Source organism: Misgurnus anguillicaudatus, chromosome 3, assembly GCF_027580225.2.
Source record: "Misgurnus anguillicaudatus chromosome 3, ASM2758022v2, whole genome shotgun sequence".
Taxonomy (NCBI): Eukaryota; Metazoa; Chordata; class Actinopteri; order Cypriniformes; family Cobitidae; genus Misgurnus; species Misgurnus anguillicaudatus.
In genome coordinates this window covers 12,927,670-12,951,854 of record NC_073339.2, presented here as the reverse complement: position 1 = coordinate 12,951,854, position 24,185 = coordinate 12,927,670, and the positions used below count along the sequence as shown (strand labels likewise).

The 24,185-nt window shown below is 36.8% G+C and overlaps 2 protein-coding genes across 3 annotated transcripts in view; one reads left to right on the top strand and one right to left on the bottom strand.

The window, feature by feature from the left end:
• The window catches only part of evi5l (ecotropic viral integration site 5 like), a 48,130-nt gene extending 32,511 nt beyond the window's left edge, over positions 1-15,619 (top strand). Inside the window, exons 17-24 of one of the 2 annotated variants that reach the window (XM_055204733.2) lie at positions 401-547; positions 1,141-1,236; positions 1,328-1,423; positions 5,288-5,495; positions 12,858-13,018; positions 13,301-13,417; positions 14,154-14,319; positions 14,765-15,619. In XM_055204733.2, the coding sequence (XP_055060708.2) occupies positions 401-547; positions 1,141-1,236; positions 1,328-1,423; positions 5,288-5,495; positions 12,858-13,018; positions 13,301-13,417; positions 14,154-14,319; positions 14,765-14,862 (1,089 nt within the window). In that variant the 3' untranslated portion in view covers positions 14,863-15,619. Of the gene's footprint in view, positions 1-400; positions 548-1,140; positions 1,237-1,327; positions 1,424-5,287; positions 10,306-12,857; positions 13,019-13,300; positions 13,418-14,153; positions 14,320-14,764 lie in introns of those variants that run through there. The other variant, XM_055204732.2, reaches the window with a different exon arrangement.
• Positions 15,620-15,679: 60 nt separating this feature from the next.
• On the bottom strand, positions 15,680-24,023 carry LOC129444221 (uncharacterized). The gene is made up of 18 exons (XM_055204728.2): positions 23,577-24,023; positions 23,197-23,364; positions 22,958-23,076; positions 22,373-22,541; positions 20,713-20,825; positions 19,748-20,540; positions 19,541-19,665; positions 19,101-19,347; positions 18,808-18,950; positions 18,632-18,722; positions 18,436-18,558; positions 18,182-18,354; positions 18,022-18,119; positions 17,818-17,945; positions 17,462-17,642; positions 17,191-17,332; positions 17,027-17,096; positions 15,680-15,782 (listed from the first exon to the last, which is right to left on the bottom strand). The coding sequence occupies exons 1-18, from the start codon at positions 23,959-23,961 to the stop codon at positions 15,760-15,762; spliced, it is 3,291 nt and encodes a 1,096-aa protein (XP_055060703.2). The 5' UTR covers positions 23,962-24,023; the 3' UTR covers positions 15,680-15,759.
• Positions 24,024-24,185: the final 162 nt, after the last annotated feature.

Genomic DNA, 24,185 nt, shown 5'->3' with positions numbered 1-24,185 from the left:
CGCGTATCAGTGAGATTCTTTAACTGCAGAAAGGAAGTCTTATAGGGTGGAATTTTCATACTTAAATGAACTATTCCTTTAGCACATTATGCTGCCATTATATATTCGTTATGCAGTGCTGTACTGCAACTGACTAATTTTATTTTTTTAATCCACATACCGCATCAAAGCCACTATAAATCTGGCCGTTGTCATGTGTAAGCTGTGAATGAGAATCAGAAATCAGCTCACACTGTTACTCCCGATTGTAATTTCATGCCAAAATAAAAATGCTAAATGTTTGTTACATCACAGTTGAATTGTTTGATGATATGTGTAACTGTAGAGTACACCTTGACAAGATAGTTTTCCAAAAACACACCATTTAGTAAACCTCAAATTTTTCTTCATGTTTTTACAGAACCAGATCAACTGTAAGTTAGTAAGTAGAAATGAACAGGAGTGCGCCGCCCTGCAGGAGAGACTGCAGAATTCTCTTTCTCACAGCAAAACACTACAAAGCCAAGTCAATGAAATGAAGAGAAAGCAGGCCGAGTCTGACTGCAAGGTACAGTATATTCATTCACAGTCACCAAAACGGTATTGAAACTTTTAAGTCACAGTTCATCAGAATTCAGATTACCTTAATTATGTAAGCTTATTATGATTCCCTTTTATACATTATTACAAAAATGCTGGTTCATTTTTAACTCAGCGTTGGGTATAAAAAGCAGCCAATGTGTTAAATTGACTTAGAAAATGTTTATATTTGACGCAACAATGGGTTAAATCAACCCAGAATTTTGGGTGGGGTTCGTGCCAGTGCCAACATAACATTAATAAAATCTATTTATTATTTTTTTACAATTTATTACTAATACATATACTAAAACTAACACCACAATAGTCTGTAAAAAACGTACAGTATATTGTGAAGTTAAGTTTAGTATTGTTAAAAACAATTGTTTTAAAAAATGATTTTATTAATTATGTTTCCATTGTGTTGCATATAAAAAAGGCAGAATTGTAATCATTGATGTTTAATATTTTTATAGTGTAATACTTAGGTTTTACCATGCATGTATTTGTATTAATAGATAATATTGAATACATTTTTTTTTTAGAAATATTCTTGTTTTCTCTATGATGTCTCACGTTTAGAGCAAGGAAGAAGTGATGGCCGTACGTCTAAGAGAAGCTGACAGTATGGCAGCAGTGGCTGAACTCCGGCAGAGGATATCCGAGCTGGAAATACAGGTGAGAAGAGTATTTGTGCATTTATGCTTCAAACGGTTGTGTGTACATTTGTCTCTCTTTGTGTGTGTGTGGCTATATGTATTGCCTGCAGAAAGAGGAAGGACTGATCCAAGGCCAGCTGAACCACTCAGACTCGACACAGTATATAACGCAACTGAGGCAGCAGATTGCTGAACTCAAGAACGAGGTGAGGTTTTATTTGTCAGACACGAAACATGTTTCTCAGTTATTTATTATAAATGTACAGTAACGTGCACAGATTTTAGCGTTAACTTTGACTGTATTTTTGCATCACTGGGAAACAAAAACAAAACAACTTCAAATGTTAAATGGCAAAAAACTTGAAAGTGATTCTAAACGGTATTTTAAATGCTTTGCACACCCAACTATGCAAGTGCAGCTGGTATCTGCAACAATCTTTGCATTTGCGTGGTAATCTGTTATCAGACCAAAAGCATACCAGTTGCAGCTCACGTTATTTTTGGTAAATGTTTACACAAACCATAGTTATTCCGTAAAATGGCAAGTGCATATTACCTCCACTTCTGTTAATACATTTTCCCATGATCATTTCATAAGCCGTCATCCGCCTGTTTGTAGTACACGTAGTAGCTCTGAGAGTGGTGCTGATCTATTTTACTGTGGTTTTGCAGTGCTTTTATTAACATTTGGGACCCTCCCTAACCACAATATATACCACACCAAAATCTTTTTCCCCATTTCCCCTTCCCCCTCATATGCCCTTACACACACAGACGGCTTTGATGTTTGGATGCTGTGGCGCTTACCCACGCACCCAGTCACAACTCGGTCTCACGCACTTCATTTGATGATCTTGCTCATTTGTAGAGAAGCCTTTCGTGACAGGGGGGTGTGAGAGTGTGTTGACATTTTCGTTCTCTTGTATGTATTTCTCTCCCTTCACCTCTCTGTTCATGTATCACTTTCTCGTTTTCGTCCCTTTTTTCGTTTTGATTTTGTCCTCACGTTTCCTCTTGCACGATATCTTGGCTTGTGTCAGTGTTTACATACAAATGTGAAGGGTATTTGCTCCAGTTTCATGGTTACTTTCGTCACTGAGCTGAGCTGTATTGTGGGTGCTTTCAAAGGGGCGATTTTACATCAGCGTTTTACGTGCTCTTAAATTTAGCTGCGGAATCAGGTCACCTCGTGATTTGTAGCGCTGTCCCAAAGCATTTTATTAAGCTTTATTTAGTATCAAAACGAAAACTTTGAAATACAATGCAATCCCTATTGAACTGTATAAAAATTATATAAAAAATATAAAGAGATGCATTCCTAAAAAGCATAACTTCAGTGTATGCATGTTTAGTAAGTAACATAAGCACGATAACACTGTGTCTCTGTTTTTGTGTTTTATTGGTCAGATGTATATGTACTGACCTGTTAGCTGACCACCAGGACGAATAATACAGAATTTGGGATATGATTAAATACATGAGAAAATGCTAATGAGTACATCAACTTCCTGCTTGCATTTGCAGTTTTTGCGGATTGCTCCGTCGCTAAAAGAGGAAGTAAGCGCTGCATCGCTAGCATCAACAAATAGATTTACATATAATGACTGTTTTCAAAGTTTCCCTCCCTGTTTATTATTATTTATATGGAAAATTGAATAACCCTGCCCTAAACTGATGCCATTGGTTGTTGCTATATTGAGGTTATCCGGATACTCGAACAAACAGATATATATATTATATAAAATAGATATATAGATATAAAATATTTTTTTTTAATTGCAGCACACCGTTTGTATTTTTGGGAAAATCTTATTATTAATTATCTGCTTATTATTACATACTGTATAAGGCTTACCTTTAGTTGTTTCTAACTGTAAGATCTTAATTTTTATTAAAATGTCTTTATGTTGAAATATTGTTTTTGCTACACCCCTGCCATAAACGTCTCGTTTTAAAAAATCTCGGTGATGTCCTAATTCGGAAGTGCTGTGCACTGACTTTTGCTCTGTGGTTTTGGCTGAAACGAGATCAACCAGACAGAGGAAGTGAGAGGTGGGGCTTGTGTAGATTGTTGTCTCAGGAAGCTTTTCCATTGGTTAACCACAGCCCCTCCCACTCCCACACTTACAAATTGCTAAAGCAATTATTGGGAAACCCATGACGTTTCAGATCTGAGATTTTAGCATAATACCTGTTTTAGAAGCTCTCACGAATGTTTGGGCACGCAGACGCACTCACTTGTGCTCACTGACTCAGAAGGGAAGATCTGAAATGAGAGCAAAAAATTGTGGTCCATTTCTGTCACGCAAGAAAATCCACTCTGTAACCATCCACGTACCTCTCTACCTACAAAACATGTTCATCAATGCAACAATAGACAAGCATATAGATCTACAGTAAGTCCACAAGTAGACAAACCTATTAAAAGCAGGGCAATTCCATGCAAATGTCAACCTTTTTATGAAATTTTTTAACTCAAATCTCAGATGTGAATATTTGGTGGTTTAATTACCCATGCAATGTATTGGTTAAAGTTTTTAAACCATTTTTTTTCATAGGTTGAACTTAGTTTTAAAGTGTACATTTCAGAGTTGTCACGTCAGTAATAGAGAAATGTCACGTTGCTTTTTCCTTATGAATGCGCATACAAAAATAAAATACATTTTAAATGTTCTTTGAAGAGCAATCATTTGTTGGGTGTTATTTTAACTCACAGAATTCCGACAAAGCATGTCTCCCAAAAAATTTGTCCATTTTTGTCACATCCATAACGCATGTTTTCACATACATGTTTTACTAATTTCAAAATAAAAAAACTTGTAAATAGACTGATATTTTAAATATAAATTGTATAGATAGATAATACAGACAGATAGATAGACAGATAGATGTAGATATAGTTGATAGATATAGATGATATGGATGGATGGATATAGATAGATAGATAGATAGACAGACAGACAGACAGACAGACAGATATGGATAGATGGATGGATGGATGGATGGATGGATGGATGGATGGATGGATGGATGGATGGATGGATGAATGGATGGATAGACAGGCAGATAGACAGACAGATATGGATGGATGGATGGATGGATGGATGGATGGATGGATGGGCAGGCAGACAGACAGACAGACAGATATAGATTATATAGATGGATGGATGGATGGACTAGGCAGGCAGGCAGACAGATAGATATAGATAGATGGATATGGATAGATGGATGGATGAATGGATGGATAGATAGATGGATAGACATAGACAGGCAGACAGATCGATAAATATAGATATCTAGATAAAGATATATAGATTGATAGATAGATGGATGGATAGACATAGACAGGCAGACAGACAGACAGATCAATAAATATAGATATCTAGATAAAGATAGATAGATGGATATAGATGAATAGACACAGACAGACAGACAGACAGACAGACAGACAGACAGACAGACAGACAGACAGACAGATAGATAGATAGATAGATAGATAGATAGATGAATGGATAGACATAGACAGACAGACAGATAGATAGAGATATAGATAGATGGATATAGATAGATATATGGATAGATGGATATGGACAGATGGATGAATGGATGGATAGATAGATGGATAGACATAGACAGGCAGACAGATCGATAAATATAGATATCTAGATAAAGATAGATAGATTGATATAGATTGATAGATAGATGGATGGTTAGACATAGGCAGACAGACAGACAGACAGATCAATAAATATAGATATCTAGATAAAGATAGATAGATGGATATAGATGAATAGACACAGACAGATGGGTATTATTGATTTTGATTTGTTCCTTTATTGAAAAACGGTGGTGTTTTCCTTTAATTTTACTTTGTTCTAACCTTAACTTAAACCAATTAATCCATACCTATCTTTTTTCAATGCGTGCACTTAATCTTTGTACAGGACGTCGTGAATGTATTAGCGTTCAGCCCAGCCCCATTCATTTCATATGTTGTATGGCGGAAGAGATTCTATGTTTGCAGGAATCCCATTTATAAGTTGTCAAAATTCTTCTTTTGAACATTTTAGATCAGGCAGCTACGTGGACAGCCCTCCAAGTTCCAGAATACCAGTGGTGGCGTTTATCAGGACCTGTGTTTGGCCAGCCCGGCGTCTGCGGAAGGCGATTATCCCAGTTCAGACGAGGACCCGCTTGACAGTCACCTCCCTGTGAGTGCCCTGTACACACACCACACGTCATCTCATCTGGACAGCCAAGGCAGCACGGACAGCGATGGTGAGGAGCGGATCCCCCACCAAAATCCCTGCCCAGACCCTCTGCCCAACCAGCAGCAGCTTTACCCGGGCATGGTGTGTGCTGAAGGACTGGAGAATTGAGATTCATTAAAATGGTGGCCGGAAGAAGGATGTAAACGTACAGACAAGAACAGGCCGCGCAGTGCACGCATGCATAGCGTGTGAGAGAGAAAGAGAGAGAGATACATTTACACGAACGCTGTCAGAGGTACGGCAGGAAACTGATGCATAGCGCCACACTCATAGTACCCTCTCATCTTTTTCTCTCTTTCGTACCTTTGGTTTTCCTTTATCAGTATCATATATACAGTAAACACGTGCACGTGTAACAGGGTCCGAAATTAACTGATTCATGTGTGCCAATCATGTAGTATAGAGGAAAATGTACTATTTATTACTTAGCAAAAACATTTTTTTTAAATAAAGGCCTATTTATTATTTAGTTGCACTGGGATTTTAATTTTTTTATTTTAATGGCTAGTCTAAGCCACATTTGTGAAGTATTGTAGGCAACCTACAGTAGATAAACTTCTGATGGTACGTTTTTGGACTGATGTAAATCTACTTTTATGTAGTAAACAATTTCTATATCTTTATTAGCCTGACTGACCTTCGCTAATGCAAGTAACACGTGCAATTCAAATTATCTTGAAATTCAATTTAAACTATCTGTTACAGTAAGTTGCTGTTCATTATAAAGTGATCAGCTAGCAGGATTTATTTACTTGCAAAAGCCAAAAACATTTTTCATGTCTGGCTTTTGGCAGTTGTTAATTCTGGACCCTGTTCATTTACATTGCAAACACAGAGGTTAAACTCTGACGACTTCTCACAGTGCCAATTTGGGGTTTTTTACTTTGTTGTTGTTTTATTCTTTTCGAAGAACATATCTAAAAACATTGTGGCCTTGAAACTACCTCTAATTTATCCACACACTCACTTAAATCCTGTGAGATGATGAGAAGCAGGAGAAAACAGGATGCACAGTTTCTGGTACCCCCAGTGTGTCATTGCAACATCCTATCTTTGGATCTGGATTTTAAGACATCGCTCTCTTTATCTGTTGTGTCTTCAGAGGCAAACAACAGATATGGTGACATTCTCAGCCTGGATGGACGTTCTCGGTTTTGTTTTTTGTTTTTTTGTCTTGTTCTCATGTGCACTTTTAAGTTTATTTTTAAACGCAACAAACACTGCAATCACTTTAATGAGAGGTGATGGCTGAAGGAGAGAAAATGGAAGAGATAAAGGAACGATATGAACAAACTTTTATTATATTATGTAATAGGGATGTTAATAGTTACATACATAGATGAATATTACAATAGCTCATTCATGTATCTGTGTGTGTGTTTTATACAAAACAAAGGTGATCAACATTTTGAATGACAAATATTGCAGAAGAAAACTTGTCTCAACATTGCCAAATGTTTTTTTTTTTTTTGTTATTTATGTTTGTTTTGTATGTTCTGCAACAAAAACTGTAAACGTACATGAACTTCGGAGGCCAAAATATTTATTTTATATTTTTTTCTTGTGCCAATTCTGACAAAACAGCACAAAGCTGACACTACAGGGTCTCCAGAGAAGAGATTAGTTTTAGGAAAGGTAAAGAACAGGAAACGACTGCTGCTATGACATATCTAGTTAGTTTTACCCCATGTTGAGTATCTATATGCTCTAAACATTTATTAAATACTGTGAATTATTATAAACATGACCCTTACCAGTAATGAGCTGCTTGTATTCATACTGCGATATGAATTTTTTATTGCACAGGTCAGTTATGTTTAAATGTATTAGGAAAGTTATTTATCCTGATTGTTAACTATCGACATGCGATTTGGGGTTCAAGATGATCCTGTACTAAAAATAAAATGCTGTGGTGTTGTCAACCTAGCGTTGGGTCAAAAAGGGACAAACCCAGCCGTTGGGTTAAATTAACCCAGAAAATGGTTATATTTGATCCAACGCTGTTTGAAAATAACCCAGCATTTTTTATATTTTTTGGGGCTGTACAGCAGAACTTCCTTAAGGGGATAGTTCACCCCAAAATGAAGATTTTGTCATCATTTACCAACTCTCGTTTTGTTACAAAACTATACAAATTAGTTTGTTCTGATGAACACAGGGGAGGATGTTTTGAGGAATGTTTGTAGCAGAACCGTTTATGAGCCCCATTCACTGCCATACTATTATTTTTTCCTACTATGAAAGTGAATGGGGCTTATGATCGGTTTGGTTGCAAATATTTCTCCAAATATCTATACATGTTTGTAACAACTGAGAGTGAAAAAATTATGATTTTCATTTTTGGGTGAACTTTTCTTTTAAACATTATAACAAAATGGCTGCCTGAAAGTTTTTAATTTTTACCATTTCTGAATTATCACTCTTGGTTATCATTATTTCTATTTAAAGAGCAAAAGCTTTGGCTTGCTGTTGTATTTGACTGAACAACAGCAGGTTTACATACACATAACTACTAAACAGAGTTAAATAATAGTTATTATACATACACAAAGTTAATAGAGTTGTATACAAATGTTTCATAATTGCTAATTTATTCTTCTTAATCATGTCTGGTCATTTTATTGTAAGATTACAGGACCATACCAGTACTGTCTTTAATACCATGTTTCCCCAACTACACATGCATGCGTTGTTGTCATTGCCTTTTCCCACCACTGCCTCGTGTTGCAAAAGCTCATCGATCATTGAAGTTATGTGTTTACATGATTTCAAAACATGCTGACTCTTTCCTCAGAAAAGAAGTTGGCGTCTTGATTCCCACTGGTTATTAATAAGAACCGGTTAGAAGCTGTTCACAGTAACAGCTCAGCCACTTTTAAATGTTCAACGTTTTAAAGATAAACATGTATGTGCTGATTATCAGATAAAAAGCCTTTTAATCACGTTTATTGGACATATCTGCATTCGAGTGGTTGTAAACGCTAGAAGTAGTCGGGGGTTACTGTGTTTTTTTTTTTACCGCACTGCTGTCTTGACTCAGTACTGCAGTACCCATTTCACTGATTCTGATCATATCACATCTCTTAAAAAGTTTTTAACAGCTTAAAGAAGAACTTAACTGGAAAATAAATTTGCCCAGTAACTGGTTTATTTATACAATTCAGGATCGTTTCATTTTGCAGTTCAAACGAAAGCATTTGTAGTTTCAGTGCTGTACACTGATTTTAGACGTGTTTCTGTTACCCCGTCTGTAACTTTTTTTTTTTAAGTCCACAAAACTATTTCTCAGAGCTATGTGAAATATGCTTTACAACACGAATTGGTAAAGGAAGTTGCTTTGCGTCTTTGATTCTCGAAGAAGGGCAACTTCTGGTGGTCTCAATTGTCAAAGGTTTTTGTCTGCAGTGGTTAAAGAAGCACAGTTTTGATCTTTGTTCCACTGCGATGAATCTGGTAAAATAAGGCAAGGCACATTGTTCTTCAAATGCTCAAAACAAGACATTAGTTTAGTAGAATATTGGAAACTGTTCAAGCCTTGCACTTAAAAATACTAACTTTTTAGGCCAAGCTGTGGTTTTACCAACATTGTAGTTCAGGGCTGTTGGATTTCGAATTGTCAAAGGAAACTGTGCTCATAACTTGATTACTTCACATGCAACGGTTTTGTGGTGTGAGTTTTATCTTCTAAAGAATATTTACTTAATAGGAACTCAGAAAAGCCTGTTTTGAAATTAACTTCGAATGTGAGTTTGGCAATTTTTCATTTTAGCTGAAACATTTTTTTTCTTTATGAAGAACAAAATGTATTTTTGAAGAAGGGTGTCTGATATGGTCAAACACATTTCTGTCTCATAGTGAGGTCCAATTTAGCACTATTAATAAAAACTGAATATTTATAAACAGTAAAGGTAAAAAATGCTATTATAGTTACAGTAATGCAAATAACAACCTTGTGGTATTACAAGACTATTGTTTTTCCAGCCCATTCATTATTAACATCTTAGAAATGCTGTCAGTGTTGGAGTTAAACTGAATACTTTTTGTATGCTGTCATCATTTTGGGTACTTACGTGCACACTTTGTCTTATTTTTTTAATCAAACCCTGCTGGGTTTGTTGGTAGATGTGAATCTACCCTGGTGCCATTAGAAATGTGTTATATCAAAAACGTCTATATCAGATTGTGTTTGTGTCTGTGAATCTGACATTTTCCTACGGATCAAAGTCACTTTGTTCAAAATGGCATAATATCATACTGTATCGGGATATGTTTTCAGTGTTAATCATTACAGCCAGATTTTTCCCTTTGTTTTTCACATGTGTGATGATTAATGCATTAAATTGGGGAAAATAGCAAATGTCATGTTTTACACGCATGTGCACACTAGAGTATGGACTTTGTGTATGCATTGTGTGTATAAAAAAAATTTTAAATGTAAAATGACAGTGGGCTATTTTTAACAACACGTTAAAGACCGGAAGTCAACGCGCCAAACCTAACAACAGAGGTCAAGATACTCATCACATTACGCTTGCGAGTGTGGCCAAATGAATAGCCAGCAAGGGCGTATGTGAATGCAGGAGCCCCATGTAGAGCCCCAACAGCTGCCTTACCTCCTTTAACCAGTACTAAACAAACGTCCCACGTGCCCATTACACCACATGTACTCTGTCCTACAATCTTACCGATGTGTTATTGAGAACGACAGTACTAAAGATTATATAAACGGCAATGTTATCAAACGATGATCCTGTGTTCTGTATTTGATGATAAAATGTATTTAAAAAGAAGAATAAACATTTATGCTCTTCACTCGGTTCAAATGTTGTTGTTTGTGTATGAATGAACGTTTTACAATCTACTGTTTTAACAAGAAGTGAAGAGGTGTGTAGGATTGTGCACACATTTCATCACTTCTCGACTAGTCAATTGGAGTTGTAAGCAACAGCTCTTAGTCAAATCCATAAGAGCATCTTCTTGTTCGTCCTCCATCGCCACTAGGTTCTCAGGAAATTGAGCGTTAATGACATTTTGTTGGCCTTTGTGAACAATGTCAGTTATCTTTGGTTTCAGGGCAAGAATGAATGAGCAAAGTTTGTTTTACACCTCACACGACCACACACTCCACAGTTCACCAGCCTTTCAACAGTATCATCACTTTTCCCTTGCTTTTTCTTCATCTGTCTGGGGGCCTGAGACTTTTTGCCTTGGTGGGTCAACGGCAAATCTGACTGATGTGTTATAGTCAAACACTGAAAACACTTACACACTGTAAAACTCAACAGTGTTCTAGATTTGCTTGGAATGACTCATACATTTTAGCAATTTTTGCAACAAGACCACCACATGACATTATCAAGGTGTCTTTATTTTCAATCAGGTAAAATGCAACTTTTTGACACACGTTCTCAGTCATGTTGGTTGCTTCGACCCATGGTTGGATCAAATAAGGACAATGAAACAACCCAGGATATTTGAGAGTGTACACTTTTTCAAAAAGGTTGATATCCACTGCACAAACTTCAACTTTATTCCCACTTAGCTTTGTTTCTTATAAGTTGTTTTGGGCATCTGCAAAATAACTTTAAAAAAACAGTGGTTATTTAATAAATCCACGCAGCTTTATATTGCTGGTAATTTTCCTGTACACTGAGCTGCAGTTACGGTTAGTATCAGTCTGGGTTTTTAACAGCTCGAGGCAGAGTGCGCGGCGGAAACTGACGCGTCTGCGGTCGGCCGGTGCTGTGAGTGCGCAAACTTTCAGTTTTGCTGCGCTTTAAGGAACGCGCACCTGCTTTCAGTGATTTATTACTGCTGGTGACAGAGACGCGCAGCACTGCAGTTAAACCTCACCTGATTGCGATAAACACAAGCAAATAAACGTGAAAAGAATAGCGCGCGTGTGCATTAAAGGGGACTCGTATTATTTGCAGGCTTGTGAGGTAAGGGCTGACAATTAAATTACATCAATACGAAAACAGTTTGTGAAATTGCATATCTAAGGGACTTCTGGGCTATATCAAAAACTAAAACAACTTTTTTGTAAACCTAGGCACTTAAGATTTACTAGCACTTTTACTTAGTAGTTATGTAGTAAGTTAACTATTTACTAACAAGTTTACACAGTTGTGCTGAGTTGCACATAACAATTCAAACCTTTATGTAAATTAATATTTTTGATAATAACTTTTGTTTTTCTTCTTACTACGAAACCAATAATGATGCAGAAAAGCAAGAAAGTCTTTTTATCCCAATTATTATTTTTCATTTCTGTTGAGCTTTTAATAATTTCACACATTTAATTAAAAATGCATTTATAGGTATGTAAAAAAGTGTAAATTATATATTCAAAGTTTATAATACTAGACAACATGCACAGGTCCGTCTAAAATTTATTGTACCGTGTAAATGTTGGTTTCTAAATGACGTTATAGTCACCTAAATTAGACTCAAAGTTTTAGAAATAAATAAACTGAAAATGTAAATAACAAATCTGAAAATATTTTAACAATTAAGTTTATGTTATATTAGGGTGTTTGGGAATTTATTTGATCAAAAGTTGGATCACTGGATTTAATACATCAACCCTTATTTCATTAAACATTTTGGTAATAGATTTTTCTCTGTCATGAAAAGATCTGGATCCACTGAAGTTTAAGCAAACACAGAGAAAGGAAATGGCAAAAATCACAGATGAAATGGCAAAAATCACAGAAATGAAATGGCAAATATCTTCAACCCTTAAATGTTAAGGAACTGATTTGCTCGAGCTTATCAAAAATCATATAATTAGTCATTGATCAAAACTTGGTTTAGTTATTAATGAAGAAACCAATAGTAACCATCGTATATTTTAGTATATTTTGAATGCTGAGATTGAAGAAAATCCTCCTGTAAATCCTTTAGTATACACCAAATGTATTATGTCTCTGTCTTATATTTTCCTCTTTTATTGCACAGCAATCTCTGATCCATTATGCCTCGATCATTTTTGGTGAAAAAAAGAAGGAAGGGGGGTTTTCGTTCCTCTCCTCCAATAGCTGATGTGCCCTACCTGGGCATCGTAGGTTGGTCTGTCCCCCTAAAAGTTTCAACACTGCCTGAAGAATCAGCCCAGGACGTACAACCACATTCCCCATTCACGCAACAAGACAACACACAAAGAAGTCCAGATAATGGCTGTATAACAGGTAATTCAATATATGTGTCTTTCATACTTAGTGTTTCTTGTCTTATCTTAAAAAAGTCTAATAGTCTAATTTCGGTACGAAAAGCAATATTCACCTTGTTTTTTATGCATGTTTCTTTATGAAATATATTATTTTTGACTGTATGCTTATTTCTTAATAATCTTTAATGTTTTCTGCAGATTCAGCAGATATCCAGTATGGCTCTTCTGTCTCTCAACTCCCCTGGTTACCTGTCAGCTCTAGAGACATAGCAGATATCCAGGAGCTCAAAAGCAGAGATACAGACTGTTCCCTGATCAATTCTCTAAGAGCAACCAAACACTGCAGCTTATGTGGCAAGGTAAAACTGACCCTTGCTCTGACAGATGTTTAATAAAAAAAACTCATTTATAACTCTCATATATATTATTTATATAGGCTACAAGTCATGTTTCTGAGTTAACGTGTTTGTTCGGACATGTAATTACAAACTACATGATTGTCCAGTTCCACTTGATCAGCATAATAAACTATTTCAAGTTTAAATGGCGTTTGCTGTATTTGGCCTTAAATGTGTACAGAAAAAAGCTTCCTGATTCGTTCTCAAAACAGCTTTCTGGTCATTTCATATTTTTTTTATTAGATTTTCTCTTCTCTTGCTCGCCTGGAGTCGCACGTGTACAGATCACACGGCAGTCATCACGGACGCTCTCTGACATTACATGAAAGCAGAGACCAACTAATGTCATGCAGAGTAAAGGTATGATAAATTAATTCAATTTCACTTTTTACAATATAGGCATTGTTGCAAAGAATCTTTACAGGAAACATTTATATTGTAAAAAATCTGCTGCCTTAAATTTTTGTTGAATCAACTCAGATTTACAAGTCATTTCAACTTACTATTACTTATCTCGACTAGAGATGAGTTGCTACAACTACAGATGGGTTGTTATAACTTATAATTTAGAACTTAATTTTATAAGTTGCAGCAACTCCTCTCTTGTCAAGATAAATAATAGTAAGTTGACATGACTTGTAAATCTGAGTTGTTTCAACAAAAAAAGTAAGGCCGTAAAGATTTTTTACAGTGCAGGTATTAGGGAAGCAGAAAGAAAATTTGAGAATTTAAAAAAAATAAGAATATGCTAGAAAAATAATAAAAAACATGATGTTTAATATATTTAGATTACAAACTATAAAAACAAAGTGTCTAAAGATATATAAGTTTGGTAAATATCTCCCTCTTGTGCCCAATTCTGAATAGCTCTCGGCCAGGCTCATTAAAAACACAAATTGATAATTTAATGTTTTGTCATAAAAAAATCACTGAAATATACATAAATATTTTGTACACATTTTATACAAATGTTTCTATTTTACTTCAGTCCTTTTAATTCAAGAAACAGGGCAGGCATTCATAGGCTTTCTTTGTAACTTAAGTTTGAGTTGACAATATTTATCAATTAAACTTTAATTTATTTTTGCACGTTAAGGAACGGACGTTTGAATGCAAAGAATGTGGAAAGATTTTCAAACGCTCATCCACTTTGTCCACTCATCTCCTGATCCACTCGGACACACGGCCGTATCCCTGCCAGTACTGTGGCAAGAGATTCCACCAGAAATCAGACATGAAAAAGCACACGTTCATACACACAGGTAAGGCATAAAAATGTAAAGGTGACGCACAGAAATGTTTATTTAATAAAAAAATAATGCTTGTTAACCAGTGCCGGCCCGAGTCTCTTGGGGGCCCTAAGCAGAATTTGTTTGGGGGCCCCCCTCCCACCAATCAGAGAAATCAGAATTTTTTGTCTTTAATTATTTATTTATTCATTCGTATTCATTCATTCATTCTTTCATTTATATTACTTGTTTAAGTTATTTAATTGTAAAAACGATTCGGGGCCCCAAGCAGCCGCTTAGTTCGCTTATGCCTCGGGCCGGCCCTGTTGTTAACATTCCAAACAGCTAAGAATTATGGTTATATACTTCACAATATATACAACAGCACCCTATGACTTTTCATATATATATTTGTGTGTGCGCGTGCGTTTTTCCTACTTTACTTTGGACAATAAAATGTACTTTCTGTTTTGTTCAGGGGAGAAGCCGCATGTGTGTAAAGTGTGTGGTAAGGCCTTCAGTCAGAGCTCCAACCTGATCACCCACAGCAGAAAACACTATAGACCATTCAGTTGAACAGACATACTTGAAGCTGAACAGTTACTGAACCAAGAATGTGAATGTATATTAGCTTTATAAAAAAACACAAAAAGTATTATAACAATCATGTGTATAGTTACATATTTTCTTGTTTAAACCAAGTCATTGCTTTATTTAAACACTGTGGGATGTGTATCATGAAAAACAACAAGGTTGTCATACCACGTCATACATGTACACCATAACATTTACAGAATTTAAGAATGGACAGAACGAAAAGTAATGGAGGATGAATTACAATTTTAAATATACAGTACACGGCTACAGTGATGCAGAGATAAATCAAGCTGTGTTATTTCAGCGCACAACATTGTAATTACATACAATGTTGAGCATAATCATAAATCAATCTGTTAGAAGCTGTTTAAAGCCACTTGAAGTAAATGTCTCTTGCTTTGATATATAAGTATTTAATAACTGCATTTACATAAAAAAATGTGTCTTTAATTTTATGGGTGCTGTAGCATTATAAATGCAAATTGATGTAAAGACACAAAGAAACAGGAAGGGTCTCATTTTTAATGTCTTTCTATTATTGTCTTGTATCTGTAAATATCTTAAGTTTTTTTTTCTCAAAACTGCCACACATTGTTCATTTGATTATTTTATTTCCTGTACTCTAAAAATGTGTGTTTAAGTCTAACAGTACAAATAGCTTTTGAGCATCCAGTGTCTTTACAGTGACTAAACAATACATTGAAATAAAAACTGGAGCTCTGGCTGAATGAGTGAAGACACAGACAATTATTATTGTGAGACGAGTCATTCTGATTAAGCATTACTAAAATATGACTGCGTTTTACAGTTTTATTGTTTGTATTTGCTGAAGTGCCACTGTGTGTCAGAAATGAAAGGCTGTTTATTCATCTTCTTTCAAGACTTTACATTAGCAGGATCTGAAAAGACAAAGTGATGGATGTAAATAAAATGCAAACAGTGCAGATACAGTACAGCTAGAAAACTGAGCATCATTTCTCTGGCCAAAAATCTTGATACAGCAATGATGTGACATTTTATAAGATCTACAACACAAGTTAGAATAATTGAGGAGTTTAGATGCAAAACCCAAGTGCAACTAACATGTTTTCTTGTAAATGACCACTTTTGATCAAGCTTTTACGTGTTTAGTTTCAGTAATTTCCCTTTTATGGCAATGGAAGGTTAATTTGTTAAATTATAGACAATAACTGAAATGCCTTATTTTTTACAAATCTCACTTTAGTCATTTTATTGGCATTTAACAAATTTGACCAGTTTTGCTGCAAAACCCTCTAAGTGCATGCAAGCTTTTTGACAACCTCCTCTTGTAAAAAATACTACTTTGGACAAATCAGTTACTAAAGATGATAGAAGTCAGAATGTAAAAATGAAGAAACTGAACCACACATTGGGGGGCGCTGTGATGCATGTTACTGCCGGGTTGTATTCAGGTTCCAGCACTCACAAAGAAACGAGGTTTGAATGGGATGAACAACGACATGTCAAAGCGACCGTGGATCAATTTGAAGAGTTTCGTTGCAAAACAAGAGAACTCCATTTTTAACATGTGTGTCAAAACATGTTTATTATGTTATCATGTTATTATTTTGTTTTATGGTGCTACTTAGCTGTATTTTTTAAGTTATGAAGGTTTAAATAAAAACAAACTAACTGCAGTGAATTGATATTAATTGGAATGCACAACCAAAAAACGAGATTTCTGAAAATTAAAAAAACGTAATTCTCTCGTTTTGCAACGAAACTCTTCATTTAATCTTTCGTGAACTTATAGAACAAGTGCACAAATCGACGTGGCATTTAGCGGATTCTGCCAACAAAGCATTATTTCTAAATGGCGTGAGGACGGGATTAAGCAGATTTGAAGCAAAGGTATTTGATGAACATTATGCATGCTGACAACAATCGGTTAATATTATCATTTATGACGGAAGTGACTTTTGCATCTGAGCTTCTCAATTATGGCTATAATTATACACGACACAAAAAATGCTGGGTTATCTTCAGCCTTTTGGGTTAAAAATAACAATTTTCTGGGAAAATTTCACCCAACAGCTAGGTTTATGACCCAATGCTGGGTTGAATATAACCCAACATGTTTTAGAGGGTTCAGAGAAGAAGAGTATATAGCTAAAAAGTTTACCTTCAAAGCAGCCCTCAATACATGGACCATCTGAGGGCAGGCAAACCTCAGTTGAACACATAAAATAAATCTGTGACACGCCAGAAAGACAGTTTTTGAAGCATAAACCAACCTCACATCCATCATTAATAACTGTTGCATGTGCAAAGCCAAATTATTTCTACCTCCTCATCTGTTTGTAAGACGTCATGGTCATGTAGGAACTGAAAAGTAGTGATGGTGAATCGCCGAACATGATTGATCAGAGCTTCTGCAGGGGTGGCAGGTGGCTTGGGGGTTGAAGTCTTGTCAAGAGAATTTGGGCACCTAAAAGGGTCAGAGTTTTTTTGGACGAAGATGTTTTACTTTACATATGGTGGCTTTTAATTTTAAAGACTGAAACTTAAAATGTGTAATTGGATGAAAGCTCCAAGAATAAGTAAAGTATTTTCATACCCGTCATAAATAAGGATCCATGCAGATTTTGCAGAGCGTGGATAGGCAACACAGTAATGCACCAACAGCATAGCAGTGGGGTCTGGAGGATTTAGCAAACGCACTTCCAGGTAAAGGGGTTTCCCCAGCAGCATACGCAGGGGCTGGTGGTATTGTGGGTAGAAGTCGTTGTAGTGTTCGCCTAAAGTGAAAAATCTGTACTTAATACCCAGAAGAAGAAAAAACGGAAATTGCTTTGTTGTGATGTAGATTTTCTTGAACATGCCATAAGATTTTACTATAAATTTGCTACAGGCTCAAATAAATATGCTCAAAATATTCAAATTGTCCAATAAAACAAAACTTGAACATCCAACCTTTTGCAATCCTGAGCTGAACCCCAAACACCCCCTGAGCTTTGATAGAAGGTCCGAGGGAAGGACTTTTCACCAGGTATCCCAGACTTACCACAGAGCCGGGAAAATACCGACACTCAACCAGTAACCTGTAACAGATAGGACGTGAAGTTTCAGCGTTTTGTCTCTCTCTTTGAGTCAGTGCAAGTGTATGTGCATGTGTACCTTACAGGTGAGTCTCTGGTGATGGTGCCATAATTTAAACTGACGGACTGAAGTCTATTCAGGATCTCTACCATGTAGATCACGGTTTTGCCCACCTCCTACAGACAGTCGAGTTAGCACACAAACATCCTCTCAGACAAACAGGAACCATAACACTTACATATCTGTGGACACCACATTCATCCAGGGGTATCTTGAACAAGGCAAAGTCAGCGGTAACTTTGTGCGGTGAGCAAGAGCTGTTTCCAGCAGTGACGAGGGTGGCTGGCGAAAAGGGCGGATTTGCGAGGGAGGAGTGAACCGAGAAAACGAAATGGCGATCCACCGTGCATTCTGATGGAAACATATGATTAATCGAAAGTGCGCGTTTACCCTCTTGCCTTGGAAATGTTTTTGCCTGATCTATAAACTCACCATCCATGGGGTAAAAACAGAGCTGGGTATCTAACGAAAAACAGCAACCTTTGTCATAGCACTCTGTTGAAGATAAAGCTCCAGATCCACAGACCAGCTGCTGGTCAATGGCAACATTGCACTCTAAAGATGAAAATAAAACCGGTTTGGTGAAAAAAGGCTTGCTTGAATGTCTTACAAAACATCGGATTCATACCCTGACTGACGGAAGCTTGACACGACAGCAAGACCTCAAATGTGCGTCCATCCAATGTCTGATATTGCAATATTATTTTGTGCTGCCCATCCTATTTATAATGTACAAAAGAGAGGTGTGATATAGACAGACAGATTCATACAACCTGCACGAGCTTACTGAATGACATCACAGACCTGCTGAGTCATGTGACAGGAAGAATAAGGCAGATGGATGTTTATGGCTCCTTCTCGGTTTCTTTTCAAAGAGTACCCACAATGACTTGGGGCCTCTAAAAGAGGCACGGCTTTCGTTTGCGTATTAATCCCACTGGATGGGGCTACAAACAAAAATATATAGATAGCACCAAGAAAAAACCAAGCACATAAAATCAAGAGTAGACTTACAGTTGTCACCATGCAGTGTAAACCTCTAAGCTAATTTCATGGCTATTGCTAACAGTGAGGTTGCCCGAACCTTTGAAACTGACCTTCTATGACGAGGCCAGATGTTGGTCCAGGTGGCAATCTGACACTCATATGTTGGCTAGAACAGAACACCTGAACTTCTTCAGGGGTTGGTCGAGCAGGATGGTGGGACAAAGGTTTGGGTGTAGCAAAAAGATCAGCAGATTGCGCGTCTACATCTCCAACGTACCGACATTGAAGCTGTAGGGTCCTGGCTCGCAACAGTGAGGAATCCCAGAACCTTACATATAGAGAGATCATGGAGGAGGACTAAAGGAAAAGATGATGGAGGTGCTTGGGGTCAATTTGACAACTTATTTGTGAGAGGACACAGAATTGGCATACATTTTTTCACTTGTCAAATCCTACTATGCGGGCAGAATGCTAATTTATGCAAATTCATTCCCTAGTCATTTACCAACATGCTTGTATGAAGATGCTCTTGTGATTACTGGGGGCTTACCATTTGTTGTGTATGGCAGGCAGGCAGTGGAGATGAAAGGACAACAGCACCACCTCTGGAGAGGATTTTGTAATTACATGCTGCTGAAACAGCAGCAATGGAGATCCAAGTATTTGTCTTCGTATCTTCACATACAAAGAGACAGAAACAAGCAATTATTGATAAATATGTCTATTTGCATTATAGTGGAATTTAACTATAGCTCACCTTTGACCTTAATGGAGTCTATTTGGGCATAGGGTAAAGTTGCTGTCATTTTATTCCTTATGCAACTAAGTGATGGAGATGAGATCTTTGGTGGTTGCTCAGGGGGAAGCGAAGGAAAGATTGGAAGTTGGTGAAACAGGACGTTTTGCACAACAGGGGTAGGAGGCACATACGTAGGTTGTGGAGCGAAAGACACTTCTCGCATTGGTTGGATGGTTGGTTGTGCAGCAGGGGTCAGTAAGGTCTGATGATATTGGGGGTACTGAACGGGGGACTGAGAACAGAACCTCTCAGGGTGAGGGGGACAGGAAATTTGATATGGTGAATAGTGCAGGGGGGGCATCACTGGGTGGTACGGTGCAATAGGAGCCTGATGTTGGGTACCATGAGATATGGGAGAAGAAGCCTGGTGACGTACGGGAAACGGTTTTGGTTGTTGGTAAATACTGGGTGGGTACTTTTGTTGGAAGGGGTTAAAGCCCTGAACAGAATTAAGAGGTTGTTTGCTATGATCAGGGTAAAACTGAGGAGCCAAAGGTGGTCTATAAGGAAAGTGAGGTACCATGGGGGGTTTGAATTTCTCTGGTTTAGGTGGCATCATAGGTGGCTGCTGCATGTTATTAGTAAATGAAGTAGGAACATGAGGAATTAAAGGTTTTTGTTCCAATTTTGGCTGTTGATAGAATGGAGGAGAATGAAGGTTGGGAAGAAATGGAGAAAGGTGTTGAGGGTGTGGACAAGAAAGGATGAACTGCTTTCCATCCACAAAGATGACAAGTCTATTCTCTCCATCCTATTAAAATACATGAAAAACAAGTGCCATGTAGAAACATACTGCTTCCATTACTCAGCCAAATATACATTGCATTTGGGAAAGGAAAATCATGTAAAACAAAAATGTGAAGTTAAAGTACATACAGTTGGTGACAGACATCCTGCAGGTGTAGTACAAAAGACATTCTTACCACCGAAATTACACATCTTGAGGTGAATGCAGTATGAAGAACGACAACATCAGGGGGAGAATTTATGCGGTATGCACACGTCTTGGATAGGAGAGGCAGTACCTCCCCATTCACTGTGAACAACCAAAAACAATTATTACATTTAGGGATTTTTTTCTTCCATTGCTGATATCAAGCTTCTGCGAAATTGAGAATTTCTATAGACGGTATAGGGGTGCGCGGCGCAAAAACTAACGCGGGGTTAGTTGTAACACGTACTGTTTACATTGTTGCACAAGGTTGAGCGTTTTGTTTTTCCGGTGTTTTTTTCATGCTGCCAAAAGACGATCTCCCGCAAATTATTGGAAATATTATTAATATAATGTTTTTCCATAGAGTTATTAATGAACGTTTTGGTGGCATTCAAGTACATTTTTTATCATATGTTTTTTTTCAGTTTCACTGTAAAAAATTTGCTGTAATTTTGCAGCTGGTTGCCAGTAACTTACCGTAGAAGATAAAGTCTAAAAATGTTTCATGTTCATTTAACTTTGAACAAAATGTCGCCAGTAAATAACATAAATGTAAAATCTATGGTAAGTTACTGGCAGCGAGTTGCCAGTAATACTGTTATTTCTACAGAAATTTTTTACAGTGTGGGTGTGTAAGATACCAAATCCAATGCTATGTCATATTAATCAGTGTCTTGTTGACTAAAACATAGCATCATTTTTAAATATGTCTGTAGCGCGTAGCAACTTTTTTGTTGAGCTTGAAAATATTTTGACCCAGCGGGGTTAGTTGTAACACTGTGTAACCCCTCAGCACTTAAGATATGAAAACCGTTAATGTTAGCGTAATTATTGCCGTTGTTTTAAATAGGCTACACAGAAATGATTGCTTGCTGCCAACAAAATAAATGTGCCTGTCTTATCAAAAATCGTGTGTCAAATGTATTTTTGTTCATATTTTTAATATTGATTGAATAAGGTCACTTCAAAGATTGAAATCATAATGATATGATTGGCTAAAATCAGACTTATCTCAGAATTTGATTTATGAAACTGCAGTATGGTTATTATAGACTGGGTCAGATATAAAAAAAAAGTGACACAAATAATTGTGGTGCTTTTTCTTACATATTTAGACATTTGTATCCATTTATAATTGAACTATTGTTAGAAAAGGGCTGGATGAATGAATACAGTGTGGATAGCTGTCTATTATAGACAGATATATAAACAATATCCACTTTAAGTATATAGACAAAATAGTATTGAAATATTTGCCTGCAAACCTAATTTTTAGCAAGTGTTACAACTAACCCCCTGCCTGTTGCTGTTATTAACCCCACCTATGACGTAAGTTGTAACGTTTGCACTTCTGTCACGTTTGGTGTAATTGTCCAAGAAATGTAAGTACTAGAAACAAACTTCAAATGTTCATTTGTAGCAGAGATGTGTGTGTTACGTGTGTAAAAATATAATTAATCAAACTCAAATATTTTTTGAATGATTGAGCCAAAACCAAAAAGGGTTAGGTTGTGCCCCGCTCTCCACTACTGACTGTTTAACTTGTTAATTGTGTGTATTAAAGAAATGTTAATGTCTACAGTAACATTCTTGTATAAGGAAGCATTCAATTTAAATCCCAGCGTCTGACTCCATATCAATGTGCTTACCCTTAACCCTGTGTTTCTCGACAGCATCTTGAGCACCTTCTATTTGAATGATCATGCCAAAGTAGGAACAGATAACAGAAGGAGTTGGTTGTGAAGTCATCTGTATCATGGGGCAGGAGATCTTTATGGGTTTGCCCCACCACAGCAGTGAAAGAACATGAAAGCCATTCTATGGGGGAAATTGTTTAAACAAATATGAAAAGGTTAAAAGTTTTTTCAACATATTACATAACAGGAAATGTGTTGTGTGTAACAAACATCAGTAATGTCAGAAAAAAGCCTTACTTTAATCCCCATTAAACCAAAGCAGGTTTGAGAAACACTGCTTTAAAATGAGTTACATGTTAAAGGTGGGGTGCATGATTTTTCAGTCGGACTGAGTACCAAAACATGTAGCCAATCATGGAGCCTGGGTTGCATATGTGTAGGGCGGGTCTATCAAAAATGACCAGATTTTATTGGGGTAGGGGAGTGTTTGCTTAGGTGATTTCCAATATCAACATTGGCTTTCAGAGATCATGCACCCCGCCTTTAAACATGTAAAAGTACAAAATGTTGAAAATAAATAAGTTACATATTGGGCACCTCTTGTGTGATGTAGCACCCATCAAATGGGGCCATTAGCACAAGTTCTTTCCATGTTACTCTGACAGTGTAACCACAATATGCAGGTAACTGGTACAAATGTACTGGGGAAGCATCCGCTGTGAATGAATGAAGACACATATTTATCTGTTGATACAGAAGATCATTAAATAGATAAACTTATTTTAATTGCTTACCAATGTTCAATATTACTGTTCCATGAATACACTGATTCTTACCTCTGTCCACAAGGATGTGGGTGTATTCTCTCCTTTGGGCTGTTAGAGTCATTGCATCTCCTGAACAATGCACTGAGGGTTTTACAACAAGCCACAAATCGGTGTCTTCAGAGTTAGACCTTTGTTGAGAAATGTACATATTCCCGGAAGTCCCAGGTCCCTCAAATGCTGTATGTGAAACACAAAGGGGCAGTTTCCAGAAAAGGGTTTAGGTTAGTCCATGACTAGGCCTTTAATAAGTAGTTTTTACACACTTTTATAATTATTTTTTATCAAGATATGTCAGTACAAGGTGTTTTTAAATCAAGGCAGCGAAAACATGCATTTTAGTCTGGGACTAGAATAAAATATTAATATTTTTAAAACCGAAACGAACGAACCTGCGCTGTCCGCTTGAAATCTAGCGTCGGTATGAAAAGCTCTTTTGTGAAAACGTCTGATGAGTGAACTGTTTTCATTGGGAGAGGAAGTAACGTTAGGTAAACTGTCGTTGGGTTGCAAAGAAAATTCATACATGTGTTTATTCGCTTCAAGTGGTAGCGTTTCGTTGTATCGCCCACTTGAACTTGAATTTGTAGCGTTAGATTCAAAACCGGCGCTCCGGAGTCCTCGTGAAGATCTAGTTTGGTCTGCCAAATTGAAGTCATAGATGCTTCTTCTTGAATAGCCAGTGGCTTCCTTGGCGTTTAAAGATCCACAATTGAGATGAACTGCAACTGCTAATAATACCAAGACTGTAAATAACTCTTTCGTTTTGTAAGACATCGCCAGTTACGCGTTACGATGTTACTGCGTACTAAAGCACGCACAGGAAAACGGCAAATCTAATTAACCATGCTAATATAGACCACCTGTGTAAAGCTAAACGAATTAAACTGTGCTTATACTCTTAAGCAGTTATTTAAGTATTTGCTTAATTTCTAGTCTTAGACAAAGATAACATATCACAGTAGCCTAATTTGTATTAACAATTTAAACAAACTGCTAAA